The sequence below is a fragment of the Numida meleagris genome, chromosome 5 (genome assembly GCF_002078875.1).
Source record: "Numida meleagris isolate 19003 breed g44 Domestic line chromosome 5, NumMel1.0, whole genome shotgun sequence".
Classification (NCBI taxonomy): domain Eukaryota; kingdom Metazoa; phylum Chordata; class Aves; order Galliformes; family Numididae; genus Numida; species Numida meleagris.
In genome coordinates, this window is record NC_034413.1 from 31,796,133 (window position 1) to 31,814,076 (window position 17,944).

At 41.3% G+C, this 17,944-nt stretch overlaps 1 protein-coding gene across 3 annotated transcripts; it reads left to right on the top strand.

Moving 5' to 3' along the window:
* Window positions 101–13,714, top strand: SUPV3L1 (Suv3 like RNA helicase). 3 transcript variants are annotated; one of them, XM_021398850.1, is made up of 15 exons: window positions 101–382; window positions 2,946–3,023; window positions 3,274–3,381; window positions 4,501–4,615; window positions 5,220–5,388; window positions 6,144–6,255; window positions 6,532–6,609; window positions 6,820–6,911; window positions 7,825–8,005; window positions 8,390–8,483; window positions 8,997–9,216; window positions 9,563–9,643; window positions 10,644–10,820; window positions 12,364–12,512; window positions 12,907–13,714. In XM_021398850.1, the coding sequence occupies exons 1-15, from the start codon at window positions 142–144 to the stop codon at window positions 13,400–13,402; spliced, it is 2,391 nt and encodes a 796-aa protein (XP_021254525.1). In that variant the 5' UTR covers window positions 101–141; the 3' UTR covers window positions 13,403–13,714. The 3 variants fall into 3 exon arrangements, with proteins under 3 accessions (XP_021254525.1, XP_021254527.1, XP_021254528.1); XM_021398852.1 differs by lacking the exon at window positions 101–382 and having other exon boundaries at window positions 3,274–3,332; XM_021398853.1 differs by lacking the exons at window positions 101–382; window positions 2,946–3,023; window positions 3,274–3,381; window positions 4,501–4,615 and having other exon boundaries at window positions 5,226–5,377.

Genomic DNA, 17,944 nt, shown 5'->3' on the forward strand with positions numbered 1-17,944 from the left:
CGCATCGAACGCGTTCCCTCAGGCCACGGCTGCTATCCGCCGCCATCTTGGCAGCCGCGATGGGACGGCCGCGCATGCGCGGCGGAAGATGGGCGCTGCGTTGTGACGCGCACTCTGCGCCGCCGCTGCCCTTCGCTGCCGATGAGGCGGTGCGCGTGGCCGCTGCTGCGGCTCTCGGCGCGCGCGGGGCTCGGCCTACGCCATGGCGGGGCCGTCCGCCTTTGCCCCGCCGCCGCCTCCTCCTCCTCCTCATCCTCGGGGGGCGGCGGCGGCGGCCTGCGGGCCCCCGACACCTCTCTCTTCGTCCCCGTGCCGCTGAAGCCTATCGAGGACGCGGCGGAGGAGGACGTGGGCGCCGAGCTCACGCGGCCCCTCGATAAGGGTGAGGGGGTGGGAGGCGGCGGTGCCTCGTGAGGCGGGCTCGGCTGCGGGTGCGGTCCGTCCGAGGGCGGGGTGGGTGCTGGGAGGAGGCCGAGCTGCAGGCGCCGGGCTTAATTAAGTGTTCCTAGTAGCGTGTTACTTTCGTTAACCTCAGTTATAGGAAGCCTGGGAAAGTGATCTCGGTTTGTTCGGATCCCTCAAGCCTGTGGCTTCCTCACGAGAGAGAGCAGAGGGCTCTGATGACAGAACTGTGTGGAACTGTGACAGAGGAGGGTCAGGTTGGGCATCAGGTAAAGGTTCTTCACCAGAGAACAGCCCTGGAACAGCCTCTCCAGGGAAGTGGTCACAGCACCGAGCTTGACTGAGTTCAAGAAGCGTCTGGACGATGCTCTCAGATGTAAGGCCTGATTTTTGGGCTGTCCTGTGTGGAGTCAGGAGTTGGAATTGGTGATCCTTCTGAACAGAAAAATCTACTGCATGAGAGACCAGCACGTTGTGTCATGTAGCTTCACAGTTCTAGATAAAGCTGAATTGGAGCTGTAACGCTCAGTCAGCACACTGAAAGTCAGTTGAATGTCTTCAGCTGGCAGACCATGGGAGTGTGCTTGCTAATGAGAGATGGGAGCTGAGAAAGATGGGATGTTGTCAGCAGTTCCTGCATCAGAAATAAGAGATGCCTAAATGAGTGGATTGGTTGGTTGCTTGGATTAGACCACGTAAGTCTAATTGAAAAACAGTGCTGAGAAATCAGTAATACTCAAGTAACTGAAGAATGAGAGCTAAAATAGTGTTCTAGGTTGAGGAAATGACTGCGAGAGGGAATTCTTAAAACAAGAGTGAATGGTAGAAAGGGTAATTAGCGATTGAGGTAGGACACGTGTCTTGAGTATCTACCCTGGTTACTAGTTGTTGTTGCGGAAATATTTATGACTGTGTGCATTAGGTTAAGCTACTGTGGCTACATCCTAGTTGGTTTGTGATGACAGCATCATTTTGTTTAGATAGACCTTATTTTTAAGATGAATGTTTGTGCTTAGGAAGGATCATGATCTTGGGCGTTTAGAGCTGTGATGGTCCTAATGTCACGTTGCCTTGGATAGTGACAAATATTCTGGCAGTGACCTTTTCGTCTTGCAGTAAAGGCCAGCAGTTTAGAGTTCAGATATGTCTGATGTCATGTTAACTGTTGTCACTTGCTACGGAGGCTTCTCAGGATTACTACTCATTCTTTCTCCTACTGTGGTGTTTTCCAATCTGTCTTTGGTTTCCAGGGCCCCTAACTGTTCTCTGATGGAGATACAGATGGCTGTATAGTAATGTTTGCCTGCTGACAGCAGCCTTAGTCTTGCTCAGTTAGCTGTATCTCCTGAAGTAGTCTTCAGGCTGTAGTTGGAAGTCCATTCGTGACACTGCTGTAACCATGCATGGGGTATGGGATGTAGCCACTGCTCTTGCGCTTTTGGCTTTGGCTGCAGTGGTTTTCTATTCTTGTCGCGTGGTCGTTTTTGTTATTCAGAATAGGCTAGCTCTGCTCTAGAATGTAGTTTTTCAGAAAAAGAGGCAAACTTGTGATTATTTAACGTTGATTTAATGGGAAGCTTTCCATGTCATGGCAGAGGTTTTCAATAATTAGGTAATTAATCGCAGAGTGTGGAGCATGTTGGTGTAGCACGCTACAGGTTTGCTAGCAGAACATTTTGTATGAGTCCTTGCATTGTGTCATAAAGGTTTCGTAGACTTTAATTTTAAGGTTAGCATAAGCTTATGGCTAGGTGCTGATGAGGCTTCCTGGGCTGGTATGAACTCCTGATTTGCTGTCAGTGGGAATGGGGCATTTTTGCCATTGTGATTTAACTAACACATGATGAATTCAGAACATACACTGGTGAATATGTTTTTTTTTTTTACAACTCAGAACTTCCCTTTCAGAGAAGGGAATGGGATAATTAATAACCTCATAGTAATCAGATGTTCATGTCAAATCTCTTACTTCATGATCTATATGAAGGAAGCCTGTTATGTTTCCTTCCCCCCACCTTTGTTTTAGCTGAGAAATAGGAAGAACTCTGCACCTGGTTAGCCTGATTTTCTTGAGTGTGCCTCTTAGAAGCAGCGTGCAGAGAAGGTCTCTCAGGATGCTCAGTAAAAGCTGTTATCGAGTGATTCAAGCAGATTTAACTTTCACATTAAAGCCTACTGCTCAGTGATAGGTGCCAATAAAAAAAAAAAAAACACAATGCAAACTGCCCCAAAAACCTGCCTTTTGTTTTGTTTTGTAAGATGTTTGCTTCAGGTTCCCTCACTTATGGTTTCCTATCTCTACTGGGAGAAGCTGTTTCAAATACTGACCTCATTGTGGCAATTATGTTGCAGCTTAAGATTGTCCTGTTCAACAAAAGCTTCAATCAGTGACTGTGGTTAACCTGGGAGAAGTCATTTGAGTCTGCTGAGCCAGGCAGAGAGTCCCTCTCTCCAAAGTAAAGAGACTGCAAGCTGTGACCTCTGGATCAACAAAATGTGATTTAATTTTGAGCAAACTAAAACATGTTCTTCTTCTTCTGCAGGTGAAGTTCTAAAAAACTTAAATAAGTTCTACAAGAGAAAAGAAATCCAAAGGCTAGGAACAGAAAATGGATTAGATGGTAAGAAGATGTTCTAGGATTTTCTTTTATGTGGAATCTGGTTTTATTTGGATATGGCTATTAGTAGACTGGATCTTTCATGGTTCTCACAACAGTGCTTGGTTAGGTTGCCTCTGTCACTGGGTTCAAATAACCTTTAACTCACTTGCAATACTTCATGTGAAGGAATAGGTTTTTCGTGGACCATTTCAGTGTTTTGTTTACAAATACGATGTTGTGATCCCACTCACATGCAGTTCTTCTTTTGCAGCTCGCCTGTTTCACCAAGCCTTTATAAGCTTTAGGAAATATATCATGGAATCCAGTTCTGTGAGTGCTGATTTGCATATTATTCTCAATGATATATGCTGTGGTGCAGGCAAGTATCTGGAGTGCTTGTAAGATAAAATGTGCTTTTTTTCCCTGCTTTTGACCTCTGTACTCACCTACCTATCTGTGAACCCCCCACCATGCTGTAAAAGAGGTTGAAAATCACTGCTTCCTCTTTAGAAATATCTGTGGGATATGGGAACATCCTATGGGATGTTCTGTCTTTTAACCTTCTGAAGTGGGAACAAAAGAGGTGGAGATCAAGGTGGAGGCAAGTGGAAGCCCATTGTTTTGTAGCAACTGTTCATTGCCGAAATGAAAACTGCACTGTTCAAAGCGTCATTTTGTCACTAGGGGGCACTTTGAGAGCTTTCTCCTGGCTTGAAAAACTTGGGAACACAGCTCTGTAACCGCTTTCTCTTTCTGTGTGGCACTAGTAAAAGGAAATGTTGCTTGCTTGCTTGCTTACTGCTTTATGTGTTGTAATTAACAGCACTTAACCAAGGGGCGATGCTAGCTGGTAATAGCAGAAACAGCTTTCTCCAGGGTTTGAACTTAAGAACTTGAGCTGTATGTATGTTTTTAGTGACTGTAATTTAAGGCTCCACATCTGCTCTGCAAGCATTCAGAACAGTGAATGATGAACTTGGATCTCTTTTCTGAATTGATCTTTTGTGTTTGATTTTTATTTTACTCACGTAGGGGTTGGGTTCTCAAAATTCTGAAATAGGAACCCAAGTCTTTGTGGCTTCAGGAATCTATAAACTATTCCGGAAGTCCTCTGCTTTCCTCTGTTTATCAAGAAACACATTCTAGAAGCTTCATCTCCTTCCAAGGCAGCACATGAATTTAGGAAGAAAAAGACTCAAATCTTAGGACAGAAAAAATTATTTCTCACCCTGCTTTTTCATAGCTTCTTATCTTATGTAGAAGTTCTCTAGTCTTGAAGACTAGCAAGAGTGAATTAACTGAACTAAGGTATTTTTTCATGCTCTTTTGTGAGTGTGAACATACTCATGTTAGTTTACCTTTTTCTACAGAGAGCCAGAAGCTGAAAGACTCACATAAGCATGTGGTGGAAGTAGCACTGAGTTTTTTCAGAATGTGTTATGAAGACACCAGCCTTCAGGCAAGCACATAAACTTACGTAGAAGCCTTTGTTTTCTAGGTCATGTGGACGATCTCTTTCCATTCTTCTTGCGACATGCAAAGCAGATCTTTCCGATGCTGGACTGTATGGATGATCTGCGCAAGATCAGTGATTTAAGGTTGCCACCCAACTGGTCAGTAAGTTTAAGTGACTGTGATATTCCTTCTCTCAGTGACTTAGAATTTCAAAGTCTGTGGACTAAAATTTTTTGATGGGTGTTTGTGTTATGTTTTCAGTTTCATTTCTTTGTTTTTACAATAGCTTGTGTCAGACATTCTTACCTGTGTTGCAAGATATATTGCAATCAATTAAAAGGAAAATATGGTTAGATCAGTTATGAAAGTAACTGAGTTGGTATTGGCTCTCTAGAAAGCTGTCTTTTGGCTGTATCTGGGAATTAGTATGTTGGAACATTAAAATGTTAACGTGCGCAAAGAGAGAGACCGTAGTAGTGAGGGTCATTTTGAACACTGTGTGTGAATTTAAATATAACTGTTAGAAAGCATTGTATGATCAGTGCGATGAATATGTAAGACATGGGAACCTCTTTATGCTGGATGTATTTAGGAACTTGATCTTTCTATTTTCAGTGCCCACTAAAGTCTACTGATATGTAAATTTTAAAGCTTTTAAATAAATGTTTAATAATAAATAAATGTTAAGGAGTTTTACTTAAATCAGTATCCAGAACATCAGATATAGGTTCAACAGATCTTCTTTTTTTGTATGTGTTTTAGGTATCCAGAAGCCAGGGCTATTCAGAGAAAGATAATATTCCATGCTGGCCCTACAAATAGTGGAAAAACATACCATGCTATCCAGAGATTTTTGTCAGCAAAATCTGGGATATACTGTGGTCCACTAAAACTTCTGGCTCATGAGATCTTCCAAAAGAGTAATGCTGCTGTCAGTATGTTATATTACTTATCCATACCCTTAGTGTTGGAATAATCTCATGAATGCATGTTTGCATTTTCAGTCTGGAGAAGAGGAGGCTCCGGGGAGACCTTATCACTCTCTATAACCACTTGAAGGGAGGTTGTAGTGAGCTGTAGCTCTTGTAACTAGTGACAGGATGAGGGGGAATGGCCTCAAGCTGTGCCAGGGGAGATTTAGGCTGGACATCAGGAAATACTGCTTTTCTGAAAGAGCGGTCAGGTGCTGGAATGGGCTGCCCAGGGAGGCGGTTGAGTCGCCATCCCTGGAGGTGTTCAAGAAACGTTTAGATGTTGTGTTGAGAGACATGGTTTAGTGGGGTTATTGGTGGTAGGTGGATGGTTGGACTGGATGATCTTGTAGGTCTTTTCCAACCTAGCTAATTCTATGATTCTATGATTTGTTAAGCGTTGTAACTGCTTGAAGTAGTCCACGAAGCAGCATTTTCAGTTGGTATTTTCTCTCTCTGGGTTCAGTACTATAAGATGTAATTTCTTGCAGAAATGGAGGAGGACATCTAATTAAGGATATTACCTCTTCAATATACCCTTCAGTCTGATAGAACTTAAATATAGGGCACAAGTCTCAAAATGCTGTGGAGTTATTTTCTGGATAGCTTTCAGAATACTGTCTTAGAAGCTGCTTAAAGAAACTATCTTTCCGCTTCGGGAAGAAGGTAATATTGTAATGAAGAAATTTAACATGAGTTTTCTGAATTCCTGTAGAATGTGCCATGTGATTTGGTGACAGGAGAAGAGCGTGTGTATGCCAGTGAAGATGCCAGACAAGCTTCTCATATTGCTTGTACCATTGAAATGTGCAACACAAACACACCTTGTACGTATACTCAATTGTTTCACTCACATCTATGGGATCTTTGTGTGTTATCGCTGGGACTCTGTGGGGTAGCATAACTATTCCTTTTCACTCCTGTTGGAATAATTTCTGTACTATGTTAGAGCAGTTTCAGTAAAACCTGGGTCATCTTAGTGTAGTATTTTTGGTGGTAGAGGTTTAGCTTGATTTCAGCAACTTTTTTTGGAAAGCATTTGTGGTATTCCTGTGTAGTACTGCTGTTCCTTGGTGCATCATATTTTTTTGTTTGTTTTTAAGATGAAGTTGCGGTGATTGATGAAATTCAGATGATCAGAGATCCTGCCAGAGGATGGGCTTGGACAAGAGCCCTTCTGGGTAAGCTTGATAGTGTTGACAATTAACTTTTGTTCATGGGTAGATATAACTAATTACAATAGTGCTTAATTTAATGTGAGTTGAAATGTATTGTCCTCAATGTTTTTAGCATGCAAAATGTAGTTTTTGGGTAACTGTTTATGTCAGCCAAGCTGCTGTTGCATATAAATGTGTAACATTTTGCATTTTGTTTCACTGGGTCTTGTTTAGGACTCTGTGCAGATGAAATCCATGTTTGTGGAGAAGGTGCTGCTATTGATTTGGTGACAGAGCTCATGTACACTACAGGGGAGGAAGTTGAGGTAAACTTTTTAGTTCGGTGAAGTTATGGGTAGAACATAAGTTCTTCTTGCTGAGAAAGCAAACTAAAATGTGGGTTCTTGTCTGGGGTACCACTGATCAAACCGACTCTTGCAGTAGTTCTTGTTAAAATGTTTCTCAATTCCTGTAAACTGAAGGAAATGTTGTAAAGTGTTTTGTGTTTTTTTTGTTCTGTTTTTCTTAAAGAAAGGTAATTGCTTTGCTGACTTCTCCTTAGGGAATGCTGCAGCTGTATAGTGACTTTCTTTGCAGTTCTGTTCTTCCTAGATAGAGCCATTTCCCTCATTTGGCTCAAGTTACTTGATCTGTTTTTAGTTATTCTCCATACGATGAGAGAAAGAGTCAAAAGAGCTTTCATCTCTAGAAGAAAGCGATTGAAAAATCTCTGAAACCCAAATTTCCTATCATAAATACTGCTGTCTTCAGGAGGTTCCTTTCTGAACCTTAGTAAAACCAACACAATTTGGTCCTAAGAAAATCTAGCCTGCATAATTTCCTGGTGAACAGCTGTGGCTTTACATATCTGTGGTTGCTGGGTTGTGTAGCTCTGAAAGAGGACCAGCTACAACATTTGGATGACTGAAATACTGAAAACACTAATTTCTTACTAGAATAACTGCTGTTATGTAGTCTGTGTGTTTCTTCGCTTTAAGCTAGCTGACATATAAAAATGCGTAGTCCGTCTGTTTGAAAAGGCCTTATGGTTCTCAGCTTGAGAAATGCTGCAAGTATGCGATTGTACCTTTTTTCAAGTAATTATTGGAAGAAATAATTACTGTCTGTAACAGATCCCTCAGTGTTACAGTCGATTGGGATGGTAACTTTGCTGTGTGATCTTCCAGAGGATTTTTTCATCTAAAATCATGTTATCTTTGATAACTCCTTTGATTCTAGGTCCGAAACTACAAGAGACTCACCCCTCTTACTGTGTTGGATTATGCCTTAGAGTCTTTAGATAACCTCCAGCCTGGGGACTGCATTGTTTGTTTCAGTAAGAATGACATTTATTCTGTCAGTCGACAGATTGAAGCTAGAGGATTAGAATGCGCTGTCATATATGGCAGTCTGCCACCAGGTAAAGCATCCCTCCCTTTGTTTTTAAAAGAATCTTCTGATTTTGCTGCTTTTGTAGGAAAACTTAAAATGAAATTTTAGTTGCATTTAAATATAGTGAGAGACTTCTGTTGACTGATGTTGTAATCTCGGTGTTAGACATTGTATTATGTACTATTATATTACTTAATATTGTTCTTCAGATAGGCTTAATTAAATTAAGTCTATCAACAGCTCTGGGAATGATTTTAATCTCTGCTGTCCCTCTAACCCCAACCACAGCCAAATACCAACCAAATAAAAAGTTTTTTTCTCAACTTATTTTAAAGTCATCAATCTTAGTGATACACTGTATTTATTTTATAAGAAGTGCTTGCCATGTGAAGTTTCTGTCATTCTGCTTTAGGAACAAAACTTGAACAGGCAAAGAAATTCAATGATCCCAATGACCCATGCAAAATTTTAGTTGCTACAGATGCCATTGGAATGGGACTCAATTTGTAAGTACTCTGGGCAGGTTACAGTATGATTTTTTTGGATCTAATACCTGCATTAGTTTCCTTACTTGTTTCTGGATAACACAGTACATACATTTTAATTCTGAAATACTGATAAATTTGACTGTGAAGGGCTAAGCTTTAATTTAAATGGCTTATTTGACCTAATTCTGTGTTAGAGGATGGGAGGAACCTGCTTCACTCTAAACCTATAGAGGTTTAGATTGGTTGTGATGAAGAATTTCTTCACAGAGTGGCTGAGCATTGGAACAGGCTGCTCAGGGAGGGTATGGAGTTGCCATCCCTGGAGATATTTAGGAGACATGCGGATGTGATGCTAAGGGACGTGCTTTAGTGGTACCCTTTTGAATATGATATGTTCCTAAGCAGCGTCTGTAGCCACTTACTTTACAGGAGAAGCCTTAGAAAATAAGGCTTTCATTCTTCTGTAGTGGCTTATATATTGGAAATAGTTTGCAAAAAGGATTCCTCTCTGTTTTTGTTTATATATTTCAGGTGTATAAAAAGAATAATTTTTAACTCAATAGTAAAGCCAACTGTCAATGAAAAAGGAGAAAAGGAAATAGATTCAATTACAACCTCTCAGGCTCTACAAATCGCAGGCCGAGCTGGGCGTTTTGGCTCATCTTTCAAGCAAGGAGAAGTCACTACAATGCACCGTGATGACTTACTGCAGCTGAAGGAGATCTTGAGCGAGTCTGTGCCCCCAGTGAAGGTGAGAGGCTCGCTACCCAGTTTGTGCAGATGCGCTCCGGAGCACATCTGATCCCGAACGAATTTTCTTTGTGTCTGCTTTCAACTTAGTAACAAAAATGAATTGTGTCATGCTGGAGTGGAGTGACTTGGAATATATGGCCTGTCTGGAAGCCTGAAATATTTTCAGTTATATTGCAACTGCTTGTATTTTTAAGAATTTAAAGCTCAGACATTGGAGTGTGCTCTAAAAATGGAACTCTGTAGGGTGGTCTGGAGTTTTATCTTTCTGGATTTTGTGTCTGATGCACAACATAAGAACAATTCTGAGAATTAATGGAAAATGTTATCTCTATTTTTCCCTTTAGGCTGCTGGCCTGCATCCTACTCCCGAGCAGATAGAAATGTTTGCTTATCATCTCCCTGACGCCACTCTATCTAATCTAATTGTAAGAACAATCAAAACTATTAGCTTCCATAGCATTGTTCATTGTCACTGTTTTCCTAGAAACCAGTACTGTGGGAATGTAACAGACAGCTTGTAAGGCATGTATTGTTTGCTGATGATACAGTGTTATATAGCAGAGTATACAGTTTCTAACACAGAAGTAAAAGATGATACTTGGAGACCTCCTGGAAGGTTTACACTGGTAGGGTAGCAGCAGACTTTTAAAATTCGTGAATTTCTGAGCTAGCTTGTAATTACTAAGATTTATTTTTAAAAGGGTGTGTTATTGATATCTTCAAGTATCGAGTCACACACCTTGTTAAGAAACTCAGTGCTTTTCTAAAGAACTTTAAAAAAAATCTTCAGAAGGTATACACAAGAGAAATTAGTCTTGTGGGCACGTAACAACATAGTGGCATCTCTTATTTCTCCAAACCTTGGATAACTGTCAGGTATTCTTTGAACTCCTCTGTTGCAACACTGTATTTATCTTTTGATTCCTTTCTTCCTAAAATAGATCTGCTCCTGGCATTGGCCTAAAAATAGCTCAGTTGTTGATTTTTTTGTACTGTAAAGTTAGCTTTTTGCGCCATGCTAGGTGACAAACCTGGAAGTAATTGATTTTTAAGATAGTATTCTTTGTAGCTAAAATGTAGAAAACTGGAGAAAACTAGAAAACTGTACTGGGTTCTTAAAAGACCAGTCAAAAATGCATAATTAAAGGATAGTGAGTGCACTATGACTTCTCCTCTGATCCTGTGTCAGAGAATTTAATGAAAATCATATTTCAAAGAGTAGAGGTAGCTCTTCTGATCCTTCTACGCACCCCCCTTTAAAAATATATATATATATTGCTGCGGATTAAATTTGATATTTAACTGTTCTTTCAGTATTACCAGCATTTAAACCACCAAATCTTTTTTTTTTTTCCTTTTGGTAATAAAAAGTTTGACAACCCTTCCCTGTAACAACAACCTCTTTGTTTGATTATGTTCTCGCAGGATATTTTTGTGAGCCTCTCACAAGTTGATGGGCTTTACTTTGTCTGCAATATCGACGACTTTAAATTTCTAGCAGATATGATTCAGCACATTCCACTGAATTTGCGATCGCGGTATGTCTTCTGCACTGCACCCTTGAATAGAAAAGAGCCTTTTGTGTGTACCACGTTGCTGAAGGTCAGTTATTGTTTGTTCCCCAGAAAATGTCAACTTTATTTTAGACTAGGCATATTGTGGTGTAGTGAGCTGCTGTATTTATTGGGAGTTTTGTCATTTGAGAGCATTCTTAATGCTTAGTTCTGGTCATGAAAAATAGTCCTTAAAAAACAAGATGACACTAATTCAAGGTGCTAGCTTGTCAACAGCCCAAGGGAATGTAGGATTTAATGTGGTTGATGTTAAGACACCGTTATGTAGATCCCACAAGGTGTAATACTGTGAATTTCATGTTAGAATTGCATCAGTTCAGTTTTCAGGCCTGGAAAAACTCTTTTCCTCTCAGGAGTTTTTCGTCAGTTGATTTCAGTTTTTTCAGAATTAATAATTTCTTTCAAGTCTTTTTACTTTGTTTGACACTATCGTCTTTTTCCCTTTTGAGGGATTATATTAAACATTTTTAATAATATCTAAAAATGTAACTGATGTTGTGACCTCATATCACAGATGTTAGATAGACTTAGGCCTTTCAAAAATAGATGCTAACTTTCCTTAAAAGCTGAGTGATTAGTCTAAAGAGTTTAAAAAATGATTTGTCCCTTCTTTAAAAAAAAAAACCAAGCATTCAGATCTTGAGTAATAGATGTGCAGGAGGGCATACCGTAATACTGAAGGGAGGTACGCTGTTAAATGCCTATGTGAATTTAATCCCCATTCCTAGGCAGAAGAAATCATGGTGTTAGCCAGCTAGGAACTAGTTGCACCAATTCATCAGTGCTCATGAGGTTTTTTTGTTTTTTTTTTTAATTTGAATCTTATTTGTCTTGTTTATCTGCTAGTAAAAGAGCAGAGATGTCTAGGTTTCAGAAGGGCTGCTACTGCAGATTTAATCTGTTTAGGCTGTAAATAGTGCATTTCCTAAGTCAAAGAAGACATTCAATAGAATTTTCTCAACCCTGGAGATTCTGAAATAAGGTAATTAACAGAATAGGAGCAAGAGGAGAAGAAAAGACAAAGTCTGTTCTGCTAGATGAAATCATATATCTCCAGTGTTATGTTTTTTGGATAGCTCTGTACTTTTGCAGCTTAACTCTGTGCATGGCCCATGGACAAATTGTGTTAATGAGGTCTGGGAAAGGAGAGATGACTCCTGGGTTGAGTAATTAAGTGAAAGAATGTGTGGCATTTGGGCTGTGTAAAACAAAGCAGGTATTTTCTGGACTATTGGTTACAGACTCAAGGGAATTTAGTTCACTGGGATTACTTCGGTTTGGTGAGTGGTTGTATCTTTAATAATAAACTGTCATGAAAACGTTATCTAGGAGTCTTCATTCAGTTCTGTGCTCTGAGGGTTACAGTGGACCTTTGCTAGGGTGTAACTGTCGGAGTACAAATGGATGTTCTTCCAGTTCTGAGGAATGTAAAGAGCCTGTTTGATTATTAGTTGAGTGAATAATACAACTGATTTCAGAAAAGACTTTTGTAAGCAGTTGTATTTCTTCTCTTCTGACTAACTACAGACTTCACTGAATCCACTTTTTTTTTTTCTTCCCTTTCCCCCAAGTTTGCAAGACAGTTCAGTAGAAACGAGCCTCTGACATTTGACTGGCTCTGTCGACACACCAAATGGCCACTAGCCCCACCAAAGAACATCAAGGAACTAGTACACCTTGAAGCTGTTCACGACGTTTTTGACCTCTATCTGTGGTTAAGGTATTGACTTTATGCTTGAGAATCACTTTTTTCTGCTAATATTTATGATGTATAGTCCTAGAAAAGCAGTGTCTTTCCGGCCAGTGTGTATGTGGTGCAGTATGGGCTCATTTATGGCCTTTGAAGTTCTGGAGAAATGCTGATGTAGCTGTGTTGTGGGAACAAGTCATGGGTTCTGCAGAGAACAATTTGTGACTGACAGAGAGAGGAAGTTAGGAACAAGGGGTCCTGGACAGGAGCATCAGAAATACCGCTTAAAATACAGTGATCTTCCCATGCAACGTGTAATACATTTTCTTTTTTACTTAACGTAATGTGTGTCTCTTTTTTGTCCCTGTCAGTAGTCCTTTAACTTAAAGGTTTAATTGTATGCTGTTGTATTTCACCTCTTCAGTTACCGCTTCATGGATATGTTCCCCGATGCTGTCCTCGTACGGGATATTCAGAAAAAACTAGACGACATTATACAAATTGGTGTCTGCAACATCACCAAGCTGATCCGAGCTTCCCAATCTGGTGCTGCTTCTGGAGCAGCAGAAGTTATGTCAGAAGGCTTTCCTCTTTCAAGGACTAAGAGAGATGCTAGGACGGTTTCAGACCATCATGATGCAAAATCCACAGAGCCACTGTCCATTGCACTGGGGGTTCCGGGAGAAGGAAGAGCAAAGAGCTTGAGATCCTATCGGTCTGCCACAAAGCAGGAGGATCTGAAAAGCCATGGACGTGGATCTCTTGCCAACAGGTTGCTGCGTGAAGGACTTCTAACACAAGAGATGCTGAGACAACTGGAGAGTGAGTGGCAGGATCAGCGCAGGAGTGGTAGATATGGCCTTTCTTCGAGAAGAAACGACCAGAGTAGTTCAAAGGAAATGGGAAAAAAGAAAAAATAAAATCCACATCCTGATTCTGTTTAGTTTTTATTCATAAAATAAAATACTATTTTAATAACTTCTTTGGCATTTCATGTTTACACTGATGCAGCTCCTTGATGTTTTTCCTCTACCTGTGACCAGTCACGTGAAGCATTCAGAGAAGTGCACTCATAGAGGCCATGCCTTTGCTTTTGGCAGTCTGCTGTACACTTTTTCAGTTGTGGTATTCAGCAGTGGTGTATGATATACTGCTCTGTGAAAATTTGAAACTGATGCCTTCTTGAAAGATATCCTCACGTCATTAATAAACATCAGATATTTCACTGGTAATGAATTAGCTACTCATTCCATACCTTCTCAAAGGGCAGAGTTTAGCAGATAACCAACAGATAATGAACAGCCTGGCAGGAAAATTGGTCAGAATGGTGATATGAGTCATGTGCTTCTAACCTTTGTGTCTTGTGAAAATGTGGGAGGAGGCAAAAAGCATTTGTGTTAATGCTTGGGGAAATGGTTAAATTCTGCTTACGGGATTTTTTTAGGTAAATTCTATCATGTGAAGGGTAATTAAACCTGTCCTTGTTCTTTGAATTTTACTCTTTTTGCTACACATCAATTCAGGCGGTTTTTTGGAGGAAAAATTGTGTGATGATTTTTGGGGGAAAGGTGAAGATGTTAGAGGCAAAGGTGTAATTTATTTTTGAGAAATTTGTGTCTGTTTCTACTAATTCAGTTTTTACAAGCGATTTTGTTATGTTGCACTTCATAAATGAGTCTTTGTTTTGCTTCACATTCTAGCTTGTTTGTGACACATAGATCTGGAGGGGAGATGTGAAATATTTCAGTTAAAGCTATAAGCTGTTCGTTGAGCTTTAATAACGGCTAAGGTTTGGTACTCATGCCAGTACCATTCCCACGTACCCATTTTATCCTGGCTACCATAAAGTGGGAAACTTAGATGTTTACCACTGGGCAGTAAATTTAGTTTGTTGGAACAAAGTTCTCAGGAAACTGTTATTTGTTTTTCTTTTCTCCTGACACAACGTCACTCAATAACATTTTAAGGCAGTGCAACACGAGGCTGTGCTTCTTTCACACACGTGCATGTGCTCTGTTGCCCTGGCATGTTTTTAGTGGAAGCAGGCCACTTAAAGTATGCCCTTGAGCTATCAGTAGAGGTAATGGGGAGTGGAAAGTGTTGGATACTGAAGCTGCAGTGTGTATTCACAGAAGGGGGTTTCAGCACTAGCACATTGCTGTGGCTGCATGGGGACAATTGTGTTGCAGCAGTTGTGTCTGTGCTAACAGTCTTTCACAGCCGTTTTCAGTGTATTACACACACTTTCCCCATTATTTACTCAAATGGAAGCAGTGCATAGATGTTGCTAGTCCATGCGATTGATTTTGTGCTGATTTCAGTGCTAAACCATTGTAGCGGGAAGTGTTCCTGTTTTTCTGCAAAGCCCCATCTTTCTTTCCTCCTCCAAGGAAAAAATAAGCAAGCTATGTATGTATGGCCGTGGCCATGCACATGTTGTGAATTTTCTGGCTCGGGGATGAGTAATTCTGCTTTGCTTCCCAGATTCATGACAGCCTCTGCCTAAATGCAACGCAGCTTGCAAAGAACGCAACACCTGTGCAGGGATGACTCCCCTTTTCTTTCCCCTCTGCCTGTAGATGTGGGTTGCAGGAGACTCGTGTCACCCCATGGGTTGCTTCTAGACTGTTTTGATGAATGTACCCTTTAATTGTATACATAGCTGCCTGTGAGTATATATTTTGAGCAAGCGAAGTGTGGCTGGGGCTGGAGGTGTAAGCCAGTCTTGCAATAAGGAAGCAAAATGCCTATAAGCATTCTTTTTTGTATTTTGGTGAGATTAGTACTTGGCTTAACTCATGGCTTGTTCCCATAGTGACTCCATAGTAACTGCTACAAGAGCTCTGAATTGTACTCAGGCATTTCCAGGCTGGCTTTTTATGAAAGTTTTCTTCCGAGCTAATGATGTGACTGTCGTTGGCTGCTATTAGTATGGCTGCCAAATGGGTCCCACGTGGTAAATCCAGACTGGTGTGGTGCAGCGGTATGCATGCTGTGCGCTATGAATGTTCCGTGTTCAAGCAAGTCCCTGGGGGAGACGGAGTGGCTCTTCTTAGTGGGGCTGTGCTGGAGTGTGGTTTTTTTAAACAGCAGCAGCAACACTGTTCACTTGATTAGGGAATCACATTTGCAGAACTTTGTTTCAAGTGCTCAGATTTCCGGATTAATTTCAATCATTCAAGTTTCAGATGTTTGGAAATCTATTAGTTTCACAATTTTTGTGCGTGTATGTGCTTAGTTGTTGTACTTTTAAGGGAAAATGATGCAGCAGTACTGCTTGGTAAAAGCAAAAACAAAGCCTTGTTTCTCTTAAGCCGGTACACATTTTTCTGCCTGTGCTGGCTCCATGTCTTCTGAATATTATCTGTCCTTCGGGTGCATTTTCTGGTCGGTTGCATCAGGTGTTCTGTGTTAATTTTGCAGCCTGATGTTGCCTCTGTTGTAAGAGGGGAAGAAGGAAGCCTAAAGCCTCCATGTGGCAGGCAAAGGGAGCTGATCTGATCTGGCCAGCAAATGGGAAATGATTCCGAACGTGTACAAAATAGCCATTGTGTGTTTGGGATTAAAGTCCTTAGAACATTGAACTGCTGTCTATGTGGAAATGAGATAATATCTTGTCTTTTCGTGCACAACAGCTTCCTTGAAGCTAGGATGCACCAGAGATGAGCAATTGATCTGCACAGTGAATCTGATGCATTTGACAGTGCTTGCTGCCAGCTCCGTAACATTTAGCTCTTTAAGACCCTTTTCCAGTGATGTCTACTAGAGAACGAAAGAAAAGAGAGAACGAGAAATAAATCTCATGTATTACAGTCACAATGAGCTGAGGATCATAGTGGGATGGAGCTTGAAAGGTGATGTTTTCAATTTTGCTGGCCAGAGGGGTTGTGGCTTGGGTGGCGTGGGTAAACAATGAGGAAAGAGACAGTCCCTGTGGGAGTCAGTGTCTGACTTAACGAGCCGGCAGTTATTAGGAGATGAATACAGGAGAAGTGAACCGTGCTTTCTGGCTGGTAGCGTGGCTTTTTTCTTCTTTCTTTTCTCCCTTTCTCTTGAAGATCAAAAGCCTAATTTTAGAACAAGCCCTATTTATGAACTGTTCAGCCACTCTGCTTTACTCTTGCTTTTCTTGTTTTAGAATAGTAGAAAATAAATAGAGCTGTTGGGATCTCCTGGTGTCTGGGGCTAATCCCTGATGCAAGTCAGGCAAAAGGAATAAAAAAGGCCTCAACCTTTCCAAGCAGAGCTTTTGTGTAATTGGTCTCTGCGGGGCTGTTCTCTACCTTCACTCAGCTCTTTAAGTCTTTCCTTGTGATCAGAGACTGAACAAACGTAACCTTGGCTGCTCTGATGTTCAGCAGAGCTTATCTCCTGATCTCTGTGTTCTTGAAGCTGCCAGAACCGGGTAGAGTCCTCTTCCTGAGACCAGTGCTGGGTAGAGCTGAAGTATTGTGTGTCTGTGAACTGTACTACTGTGCTCAATCATGCGTATACATATACAGACATACACATATATGTTGACAATAGCGTGAGATTGTTGGGTTCTTTTTAGGCTATGACACGGCACGGCCTAAGATCTTTTTCTGCTAACTGGCCACTTCTGCCCCGCTGTGGATCTCTGTAGACCATTTTTGACTTTACCCAGTACAGAATCACAGAATCATAGGGGTTGGAAGGGACCTCTAGAGATCACTGAGTCCACCCCCTGCTAAAGCAGGTTCCCTTCAGCAGGTGAAACAGTACCTTTCTGTGTTTCCTCCCATTGCTCAGCACCTCCCACCTTTCCAGATCCCACTTGTCCCCCCTTCCTGAGACTGTTGTTACGATTTATCAACATAATTTTGAATTATAATTTTTTTCTGCAGAATTTTGGCTGTAGGTTATCTGCTGGTGAAGTAAGTGTACCCTGTTCCTGCTGGGGTCAATGCATGGACTGTAGGTGTAGCTTGGAGGGAGCCTCCCATTGCTCCATGAAAATGCTTTTCTTTTGCCTTTCCCTGTGCCAACATCTCAGTTTCTTTTGGATGATCTTTCATTAGTCCATATCATCTGATGCAAGGACAAAATCCTGGAAACACTTGTGTATAGAGGATAAGTGTGAAGAGTAATAGTTAAAGGCTGTGTCAGATTCAGCTCTGATAGAGTAAGGAAGCAGTTCTTGCCGCTAGCACTGGGTGCTCCCAGTTAAAGGCGTTTGTTGTACTGAGTGCCACAGTCTGATATCTGCACTGTTGGCTGCCAGGTTAGTCTGCTCTCTCCCCAGGTTTTGCAACACTGAGGATATGCATCGGTCTGAAACTTTGCCTTCAGAGGAGGGCTGAAGGGAGAGTAATCCACGCAAAACCTTTCTGGGCTGGGAATTGCACAAGAGGTGTTTCAGCTGGGGGCGGGGGTCTGTGTGCCTTCCCTCCTTGACGTGGCTGGAGCTTGATCAAAAAAGGCTGGAGATAAGGGTGCACTGT

What these genes read in the sequence shown, in the direction of transcription:
- SUPV3L1 (XM_021398850.1), top strand. Translation starts at nt 142, where the DNA reads ATGAGGCGGTGCGCGTGGCCGCTGCTGCGGCTCTCGGCGCGCGCGGGG. An exon ending in ATATGGCAGTCTGCCACCAG is followed by an intron (nt 8,006 to 8,389) that starts GTAAAGCATCCC and finishes ATTCTGCTTTAG; the next exon opens with GAACAAAACTTGAACAGGCA. An exon ending in AGTCTGTGCCCCCAGTGAAG is followed by an intron (nt 9,217 to 9,562) that starts GTGAGAGGCTCG and finishes TTTTCCCTTTAG; the next exon opens with GCTGCTGGCCTGCATCCTAC.